General features: G+C 40.9%; 1 protein-coding gene across 1 annotated transcript in view; it reads left to right on the forward strand.

Moving 5' to 3' along the window:
* Positions 1–9,558, forward strand: part of LOC133549626 (fibroblast growth factor receptor-like 1) — an 89,115-nt gene extending 79,557 nt beyond the window's left edge. Inside the window, exons 4-7 of the mRNA XM_061895245.1 lie at positions 1,375–1,461; positions 1,536–1,820; positions 3,349–3,702; positions 6,845–9,558. Of these exons, the coding sequence (XP_061751229.1) occupies positions 1,375–1,461; positions 1,536–1,820; positions 3,349–3,702; positions 6,845–7,278 (1,160 nt within the window). The 3' untranslated portion in view covers positions 7,279–9,558. The remainder of the gene's footprint in view (positions 1–1,374; positions 1,462–1,535; positions 1,821–3,348; positions 3,703–6,844) is intronic.
* Positions 9,559–10,867: the final 1,309 nt, after the last annotated feature.

Below are 10,867 nucleotides of genomic sequence, written 5' to 3' on the forward strand. Positions count from 1 at the left end.
CATTGTCACCGACGTCCCACTGGGTCATTATTGTCACCAATGTCCCACTGGGTGTGAGTTTTCCTACCGAGGATGTCGTGGTGGCTTGTGCAGCCCTTTGAGACACTAGTGATTTAGGGCTATATAAGTAAACATTGATTGATTGATTGATTGTGTCACTATTGGGCTTAAAGGGGAACTACACTTTTTATGGAATTGTTCCTATCGTTCACAATCCTTATGAAATAAATGAAGACACATGGATTTTTTTTAATGCACTGCAGATATTAAATAAACATATATAAAAGTTTATTTACAGCGGAGCCAGTGGGAGCTCCACTATTTCACCCATAAAATCCGATAAATAACAACTCAAAAAGCACCAACAAGACTCCATTTCCATTTTGTGCCTTGAATAATAACCAAGTATTTGTGATATTGTTATTAAAAGCATTAACACAGACAAACTATTTATAGCGGCGCGTGATCACTTCCGACGATCAGCTGCTTCCTCATTACCCTACTTCCTGGAAGTTTATTGTATAACATAAATCATGCATCTCACCTGGACAGAAGGTGGCTGTTGATATAATCCGACAATTTGGTACACTTTGACAGCTATATAGAACCTGGCACTGGTGAGAACAACACAAAAACCACTTGTTCCCCCCACCCTCCTCACCCCTTTCTTTGCGAGGGTTATGAGACATTTTTAATCTAAATGGAAATATATGAACATCCTAGCAGTAAGTGAAGTTTTATAATGTTTGTTGGCTCTCACAAAGTCTCCAGTGAGTAATAATCATGGATGAAGAAAATACAAACAAAGGTGATGCGTTTTTTTAAATAAATGCGCCGCATATGCTTAAAATGATCAAAATATGTAAATATTAAATGTTATTATAAATTTGCTCGTTATTATATTACATATGTACTTACATCATGTATATAAAACCGTAATGGAGGTGTTTTGATCTTTTTAGGGGCTCTATAGGCAGAATTGAACGGCTACCATAGGCTCCATTGTAAGCGGACTTTTGATCAAATGTACTGTATTTACTATTTAGAAGCATTAAAAAAATCCATCTATTGTCATTTTTTTCCCAAAAATATTAAATTCCCTTTTAAAGCATGTGACAAGAAAAACATTGGTTTAAAAGCACTAAGCAAAACGTCTTTGGACTAATTGGCCATAAGTCATTGACCATTCATCTAAAGATATCAGATATGTCATACTGTAGGTGATGCCATAATCACTCCAAAGACCCTATTCCACTCTTTTGGCACAATTCAATATTTGCAGAACTCACGCTGGACATTGGTGCAAACAACTCTCTTCACTTGTTATCAGGTTTTGAAAATGTATAACCAACTGTTATGTTGCTGTGTCAACAGATGACTCTGGTTCTCGTAGGACAGGACCCCCCATGTCTGATGGAACGCCATCAGAGCACAGTGCTGATGGCTTGGTGGAAAAGCTTGGTAAGTTTATCACCGTGCAATGCAAATGTTAAGATTCCCAATTAGCACTTATGTCCTTTTGCTCTGCCCAATAGTGCGCCCCCGCTTCACACAGCCTGCCAAGATGAGGAAGAGGGTAATAGCCCGACCCGTGGGCAGCTCAGTGCGGCTCAAATGTACAGCAAGTGGGACACCTCGGCCGTACATTGTGTGGCTGAAGGACGACCAGCCGCTGACCGGGCAGCAGGTCGGCGAGGGCCGCCAGAACAAGTGGACCCTGACCCTGAAGAACCTGATGCCCGAGCACAGCGGTAGATACACCTGCAAGGTGGCCAATCAGGCCGGAGAAATCAATGCCACATACAAAGTGGAGGTCATACGTGAGTATCACCGAAACATTTCAACAAATATAAACTAAAATATTGAAGTGAATTATATTTATATAGCGCTTTTCTCAAGTGACTCAAAGCGCTTTACATAGTGACACCCAATATCTAAGTTACATTTAAACCAGTGTGGGTGGCACTGGGAGCAGGTGGGTAAAGTGTATTGCCCAAGGACACAACGGCAGTAACTAGGATGGCACAAGCGGGAATCGAACCTTCAACCCTCAAGTTGCTGGCACGGCCACTCTACCAACCGAGCTATGCCGCCCATATTGTGATGAAATTTCCAGCATGCACTCTCACAAGAACAAGGCAGTAGATAGCAAGTAGTAGTTAAATGTGCCACTTTTTTTCCGGCTCTGAGCTTTTGCTCCTAGGTACCCGTATGCTGTCCAATCACAATCGATCATCGATAAGGGAGAAGTAATCAGTAAAAGAGACACAAGTGAGGGCGTATGTGCAGTGCATGTGACATAAATGTAAGGTAAGGCTTCATTTTGAAAAATGCGCTATCTTGATGCTAATTTATATTGGATTTGTCATACAACTGCTACTGATTACCATTAGCATTTTATGTGGCAATTTCAATTGCTTCAAATTTGGTGACTAGGATGCACAATACAATCAAATAACTGGTGTGTAAAAGGTACAATACTTACAGTATTAACACTTTTTTTAAAGCGCAGCAAAAGATTTGATTCAGCTTAATGGCAAAGACTACTCCCTAGCGAGGCAACATACCGTAGTCGATGCACTACTGCCGTCTAATGTCTTGGAATTAATTAACATTTATTAACACATGAACAAACACAGATGTGAGTGCCCGTATCAATTCACAGGTACCGGGAATTGAAACCGTATCGGTTTAAATGTGAAAGGAACTCAACTCTGTAAGAGTGGTTCTGATTTTTTTTTCCAGAAGAAGCTTCGTACCCTTTAAAAGAATGTCTCATTCGTCCTTGCAGCATGCTGGGTGAGTGTGTGTAATCACGTATATGAGAAGCATATTGAGGAAGCGTGCAGGATAGAGAGGCCTTGTCCCCTGGTGTTTGCTGTGGGGATTGGTGGGGGAATGGGGTGTGCAAGAGGCAAGGGGCGCTTTAACTCAAAGACCCTCCACTCAATCTGGAGCTGATTAAAGGCCGGCTGCCAGCAGAACCTGAACTGTACAAGCAGGAGCACAGAAAGAGGAAACTACTCACACATATTTACTGTGTAACATGTGCTGTTAAGAAGGTCCTGGATTGGATCCCCGGGCTCAGGGTCTTTCTGTGAAGAGTTTGCATGTTGTCCCCGGGACTGTGTGGGTTCCCTTCGGGTACTCTGGCTTCCTCCCACCTCCAAAGACATGCACCTGGTGATAGGTTGATTGGCAACACTAAATTGGCTCCAGCAACCCCGAAAGGGACAGGCGGTAGAAAATGAATGGATGTATGTGCTGTTCCTTCCTCTCTGCCTGCCAATGTGGACTTTTAAGCACTGTGGTATCACAAAGTCTTTGTCTATTTGTGTGTCCCCACAGAGAGGACCAACTCCAAACCTGTCCTGACAGGTACTCACCCTCTCAACACCACGGTGGACTACGGCGGCACCACTTCGTTCCAGTGCAAAGTGAGGAGCGACGTGAAGCCGGTGATCCAGTGGCTGAAACGCGTGGAGACTAATGAGGAGAGCCGCTACAACTCCACCATTGAAGTGGGAGACCACCGCTTTGTGGTGCTGCCCACAGGGGATGTGTGGTCGCGACCCGACGGCTCCTACCTCAACAAGCTGCTCATTACCCGCGCCAAGGAGGAGGATGCCGGCATGTACATCTGTTTAGGTGCCAACACCATGGGATACAGCTTCCGCAGCGCCTTTCTCACTGTGCTACCAGGTGAAAGCCAGTTAATACCTCTTTATAGACCAGGGGTGTCCAAACTACGGCCCGCCGGCGTGTTCAAATTGGCCCGCGTCACATCATGGGATTAATAAGGACTCGATCCGCGAGGAGGCTCTAATTTACTTGAGGATATCCGACAAATAACTGTAGCTGATTTGTCACCATCTTGTGGACAACATTAAAACTGCGAACCAGTGAACAGAATATTACTTTTAAGTTTCAAGCACAGTATCCACTTATTTAACCCAATCCAAACAACCTTTTCCACTAATGGTGCAAAAAAAAAAGTCAACAAACATGGTCACATGTATCGCAACCTGCTCACTGCTCAACTTAGTGATATTATAAAAATAAAAAAAAGTACCATTCATTTTCAGAATTACACCGATTTAAATCCACTACTATGTATTGTGTATGTATACGGGGCGGCATGGCGTAGTGGGTAGAGCGGCCGTGCCAGAAACCTGAGGGTTGCAGGTTCGCTTCCCACCTATTGACATCAAAGTCGCTGCCGTTGTGTCCTTGGCCAGGACACTTCACCCTTTGCCCCCGGTGCCGCTCACACCGGTGAATGAATGATTAATGAATGATTGGTGGTGGTCGGAGGGGCCGTAGGCGCAAACTGGCTGCCACGCTTCCGTCAGTCTACCCCAGGGCAGCTGTGGCTACAAATGCAGCTTACCACCACCAGGTGTGAATGAATGATGGGTTCCCACTTCTCTGTGAGTGCTTTGAGTATATAACAATAGAAAAGCGCGATATAAATCTAATCCATTATTATTATTATTATTGTGGGAAAAATTCAAAACACTCTCTACACTTGTCCATGTTTGGCACATTTTAGCTGCTTGATATTTCCAAATGAGTAGAGACCTTTAAAGAGGTTGTATATTAAATGGACACTTCATTAGCTACACTAGACTGTGTTAAAAATAGACGGTTGGAAAAGCAGTTGGTGTCATTGCATCCCTCCAAATGCAGGTGTGTGTAAGTGACAGGCAGAAAAGCTCTGTTGGTTTCCATTAGGGTTGGACGATTTATACAAAAATAAATTAAATACACCCTGCGATGTGGTGGCGACTTGTCCAGGGTGTACACCGCCTTCTGCCCGATTGTAGCTGAGATAGGTTGATACTCCAGAAATTTGATTGTATATTTTCAATTCTACAAAATACATTCTTCTTTTGTTAGTGTTTACAAACTCAGGAAATAGTTTATAAACAAACTAAATATTTTATTCAGAGCCAAGAGTAGTTTCTGTTTGTTTAGTTCATTTGCACCATTGACTTTTTTTGTGCAAAATATAGTCTTTAATGAATGTGGAAAAAGTCAATAATTTAATTGTTTAATTGGTATCGTGAATTTGTCTGATTATAATTGTGATAAAAGATTTAATCATTCAATGATCTGGAAACTTTGAAGTATCAGTATCAGTATGACTGATACTGCCCCCGTAACTACTTGGTATTGGATGGATACTCAATTTTGTAGTATTGCCCAAAACTAATGTAAAGTATCCAAACAACAAAAGAATAAGTGTTTATTAAATCTTTACAAAAGTGTGGATAGAAACTAACCAGCTATTAACCGTAAATTATTAAGTAGATTGATAATGGTTTTGAGGAAACAATACACCTGGAAATTATATAAAATGTTACCACATACGCCTGCACCCAATTTTGGAGCTTTTGTAGTCTGTATTGAATTTATTCTATCATCTTATATATATATATATATATATATATATATATATATATATATATATATATATATATATATATATATATATATATATATATATATATATATATATATATATGTATATGTGTGTGTATGTACATATGTACACATATGCATATATATATATATGTATATATATATATATATATATATGTATATATATTAGTGGTGTAACGGTACACAAAAATTTCGGTTCCGTACGTACCTCGGTTCAGAGGTCACGGTTCTGTTCATTTTCGGTACAGTAAGAAGACAAAAAATATAAATGTTTTGATTATTTATTTGACAAATTTGCTAAATGTTCCACCAAAAATATTTTTCTTAGTAGAATATTTGATGTGAAGTAATGGGAAACTTGGATAGGTCAATAATTCATAATAACATTGATTTTGATTCAATATTATGTTTTGAGCAATGACAGTTTGAAAGAAAAAAAAACAGCTTTGTTTTATTAGTCAACGTTGCAACTTTTTCTAAATTACATTTAGCCTTTAAGCTTTTTTATTTCACTTTTGTTTATGTTTTTGTTCATTTTAATAGTATTTTTAGAATGTGCTGTGGGCCTTTAAAATATTAGCTGTGGGCCGCAAATGGTCTCCGGGGCAAAGTTTTGACACCCCTGCTATAGATAATACAAAATCAAATCTGATAAATCTATCGGTAAAAAGCAGAGCCTGGCGACGCCTGCGAATTTATCATAACTCTCTCGCTCTGTCTGTCTCTGCCCCTCCCTCACAAATGCTGCGGCGTGCAGCACTTTTTGTTTTTGTTTTCAACCCCTTCTTAGCCCTGAACGTACATTGAAAATACACGCAATCCTAACCACACTTGTGGCAGAAATGACAATCTCAAACAGACAAAAGAAGTCCCTTTAGAGCAAAAGTTATGATGAAAGTGGTGAAGTTGTATTTTCATAAATTTTTCTCTTATTTTATTTAAGAAATATTTATTATTCTTTTTCATTTCTAATAAAGTTGTAATATATTTATTTTAGCATCGCGTAATTGTATGTACATTTATTATCATGTGTTTTCACAAGTCCCTTCTTTTTTAGTATATTTGATTAGAATTTATTTTTGTCATCAGGCTGACCTAAGCCCTGAGGATAATCTTTGTGACTATTTTTAGCTTTCATATCATTTGATAAGGCTGTAAACTGTAAGTAGGTCAAATACAATTATTGACCACCAAGTTGACTAATTCAGTGTTAGTATTAGAGTGGGCTCCAGGACCCTTTGCAGTGGAAAAGTTGGGCCCCAAGGTCAAATTGGTTAAGAATCACTGTTCGAGGGGAATGAAATATATTTGGTTGGATTAGATCAGACAAAAAGACAGAATGTTATTTTCTGCTCTCACGTGAGACATCTTCTCTGAACATCTTCCATTTCCCTTGCAGACACCAAGCCTCCCGTTATGCCCATCTTCCCAGCTGCCTCCAGCTCCCTCCCCTGGCCGGTCATCATCGGCATCCCTGCCGGAATAGTGTTCATCTTTGGTACGGTGCTGCTGTGGTTTTGCCAGAGTAGGAAGCAGTGCCCCCCTCCCGGCCCCCCGACCCCAGCCCCGCAGGCGCCGCACGGCTCCCAGCGGCCGTCGTGTCGAGAGCGTGAGCGAGGCTGCGCGCCGGCATCGTCCGGCTCGTCCAGCCCGGACAAAGACTGCGTGAGCTCCATGAACTACGAGGAGTACCTGACGCAACAGCAGCTGCTCCTCAACCAGGGGGGAGCCGCCAAGATCTATCCCAAAATCTACACTGACATTCACACGCACACACACTCCCACATGGACGGCAAAGTGCATCAGCATCAACACATTCATTTCCAGTGTTAGCCCACAAACTGGGAGAGAAAAGGACATTCATGGGATGGCGATATGGAGGCGTCGGATTCTCACGCCACTTCCGATCCATCGGTGCTTGTTGTGCACTCGGTTTGAACAAGGAATTGTGTGGTGTGCCACTTTGGCTGCAGCTGTTCATGCCGGAGAAAGGAGGAAGGAGGTCACGTTTCACCTTCTGTTTAATCAGCTGTCGACCATCTTCTGTCCGCTCGCAAACGGCGCCAGAAACGGTACTCGTGGAGCACAAAAGGGCTATGTCGTCCTCTACTCAGGTAGTCCTTTTGGCAAAGAAAGCTGACCACTAACTTTGCTATTTTTCTTTATCCCGCTCTCCCGTCGCTAGCAATAAGGCTGTTAGGTACACCTGCAGAATACAATCAGCAGCTGCAAATATTATAATGCTTAGTTTTTATTGGTTATCATATAGTGGTATTCATTTACCAATAACATTATTATTGTAGTTTGTAGCTTCTCCGTGCGTGTGTGCGTGTGTGTGTGTGTGTGTGTGTGTGTGTGTGCGTGTTAAGAACACACATTACAGCTCGACAAATTGATGCCAAAAAATATACCTTCAATGTTTTCGTATTTGTGGGTTTAATGTGTACTGGAATTGATGTTGGTCTTTTTTAAGCAAAAAAAAAAAGTATTGTGTTGTTTATGACAGTCATAATGTGCAGGGGCACAGCTACCTACTTTTTAAAGTGTGTGCAAACACGTCACATTGTCCCCCCCAGCCCTCACAAGCTGTTAGCCGAGCAGATGGTGCAACGTACGGACTTATGTATTTATTTGGACCTCTACCTCAAAACACCATCATGTTGACAACCACAGTGTGCAATTCCTCACCTTGAAGTAATTTAAAGAGTCCGTTTGCCAATTCTTAGTTCTAAATCATAAGGCTGAATAGTAAAATGTGCAAGAATATCAGTATTAGTGTGTCAGGCGGTAGTCTCATTTTAGGGATTATTCTGTGTAAATAATATTTTTATGATTGTATAAATGTGTACAGTATTTTACAATGCGGGTTTTACAGTTATAGCAGTTTTAGCTGACCTGAACATTGACAAGCATCCTCCCGATACACGGACATAACTTACAGACGGTCAAAGTCGATCATGTCCTTCACACATTCACAAAGTGCTGTTAAATACAGACAATGTAGTTCCATGCCCATCGCTTGGTTTCCCAGATGTGCTGCACAAAGTGCGTACCCAGTTTTTCCGCCACTGATTTGAGGGCATATTAAACAAAAAAGAACAACACATGTGGAAATACCTCATCAAGACATTTAATTTCAGGTATGACTTGGTGGGTAAACAGATTTATGAAGTTGTTACAAGTACACTTTGACATTTTTTTGTGATTCACCTGATTGGCCTCTTGGACCATTTTGTCATTACATAAGACTAATAATGGCATTTTTTTTCCAGTTTGAGGAAGCTGTCACCAAGACCTTTAATTAGAGGTATGATGTGATGTGGTCTGTTGAAAACTGGATAATGGCGTTGTTTTTTAATGAATCAGATGGTTGATCATTTTGAGACAAAATCATACCAGACTGTCACCGGGACCTTTAAAGTATGACTTGATGTGGTTTGACGCAAAAATCAACTAGGAGGATGAGCGGACAAAAACGAAACATTGTGTCATCATGTGTTGACAAGATAATACCAGTTCAAATAAGCCATCATAATTGGAGTTCGTAAACTTATCGAACATCGGAGATTGTTTTTGATAACTATCATCATCATACCAAATACATATTGATAGCCCTCGTCAAAGCCTTTCAATTGATCAATCAATCAAAACTGAGCATAACAAATCAATATATGCAGACACAAGTTTGGATCTCCTTATAAAGTGCAGGTGTACCTAATAAAGTGTCCAGTGAGTAAAGCAACCTTGCCCAGGATGGCAAGGGAGGAAAGGAATATGTTTATGAATAATAATGACCTGATGACATGATGAATAATTCATTGCCTTGCCAAATTCCCAGCAGTAATATTATATTAGCCAGCGATATTCTCCCAAGCAGTTTGTAAAACTGATTGACAAACACGTAATTTATTTTTAATTCATTGTATAAGAAAATGTAACAAAAGTTTATATTTGTGATATTTGACACCTGTAATGTCATGTGAAGTTATATTGAGTTTGGTACATGACGGCCAAGTGTAACATTTAGTTGATTTGTAGTTCTATGTGTGTACATGCAGATGGTTTTATTTTTGACAATCCCAGTGTTATGTTGATTAAAATGAAGGAAAATTACTTTGTGAACGTTTGAATGTGCTAAGTGGGGAGGGATTAGGAAGCAGCACCTAAAAGAAGAAGAACAGACACAATTCTCTTCTCAGAAGGCGAGAATGTCCTCTGCAGCAGTGGCCCCCAACCACCGGGCTCGATTGGTACCGGGGCCACAGAAGAATTTTTTATAAAAAAAAAAAATTGTAATTAATAAATCAACATAAAAAACACAAGATACTCTTACAATTAGTGCACCAACCCAAAAAAAACTCCCTTTTTCATGACAAAGAAAAAAAAAAAAGAATCCCCCCAACCCCACTCACAGGGCTGCAGGACAAATTATCAAGCGTTGATCTGTCCGCAGCTACAAAAAGGTTGGGGACCACTGCTCTGCAGGACGTTTTTTCTCCCTCATGTCAATCTGATGTTTCCTTTCCAATCCTTTCCATCCTAGGAAGGATTTCCTTTCACTCTTTAGGAAGCTCATTGTTCTGCTGGGAGACCCCATCATTGCTCAGGAAGAAGGACTGCATTGTCTGTCCATCGGCTCAGCTTTGGTTTTGTCTGACAATCACGTGACGACCACAACGACGATCATGATGATGAGTCCCGGTGAAAAAAATATGCTGCCCAACGCTACTGAGCATGTGCACCAATGCTAAAAGTTTCCTCATACAAAATAACAAAAGCAATGAAGATAAAAAACATTTGATATATTTTGGTTGATTTTAGCATTTGTTTACAAACCAGGAAACAAACCAAAACAAAAAACAGTATATATTTTTTTTCACTAAGTACCACCTCAGAAAACCTTTGGCTCTCCAAGTACCACCATAATGACCACATTAGAAGACAGTAGCGTAGTAGGCCTACGTATTCATTAAACAAGGCATGGTTTTATTTAACAGGTATATTTAATATAGGCTCGATTTCCGAACTCATAGTCTTTCTGTGTGGGGTTTGCATGTCCTCCCTCCCCGCGACTGCGTGGGTTCCCCCGGGTACTCCGGCTTCCTCCCACTTCCAAAGACATGCACCTGGGGATAGGTTGATTGGCAACACTAAATTGGCCCTAGTGTGTGAACATGAGTGTGAATGTTGTCTGTCTATCTGTGTTGGCCCTGCGATTAGGTGGCGACTTGTCCAGAGTGTACCCCGAATGCAGCCGGGATAGGCTCCAGCATCCACTGTGAAAGGGACAAGCAGTAAAAAAAGGATGGATGGATGAATTGTACCAGTGTTTCTTAACCATTGTTGGGCCGTGAGCGTACCCTAGAACAGTGGTTCTCAAATGGGGGTACGCGTACCCCTGGGGTTACTTGAAGGTATGCCA

This window comes from Nerophis ophidion, linkage group LG03 (assembly GCF_033978795.1).
Source record: "Nerophis ophidion isolate RoL-2023_Sa linkage group LG03, RoL_Noph_v1.0, whole genome shotgun sequence".
Lineage (NCBI taxonomy): Eukaryota > Metazoa > Chordata > Actinopteri > Syngnathiformes > Syngnathidae > Nerophis > Nerophis ophidion.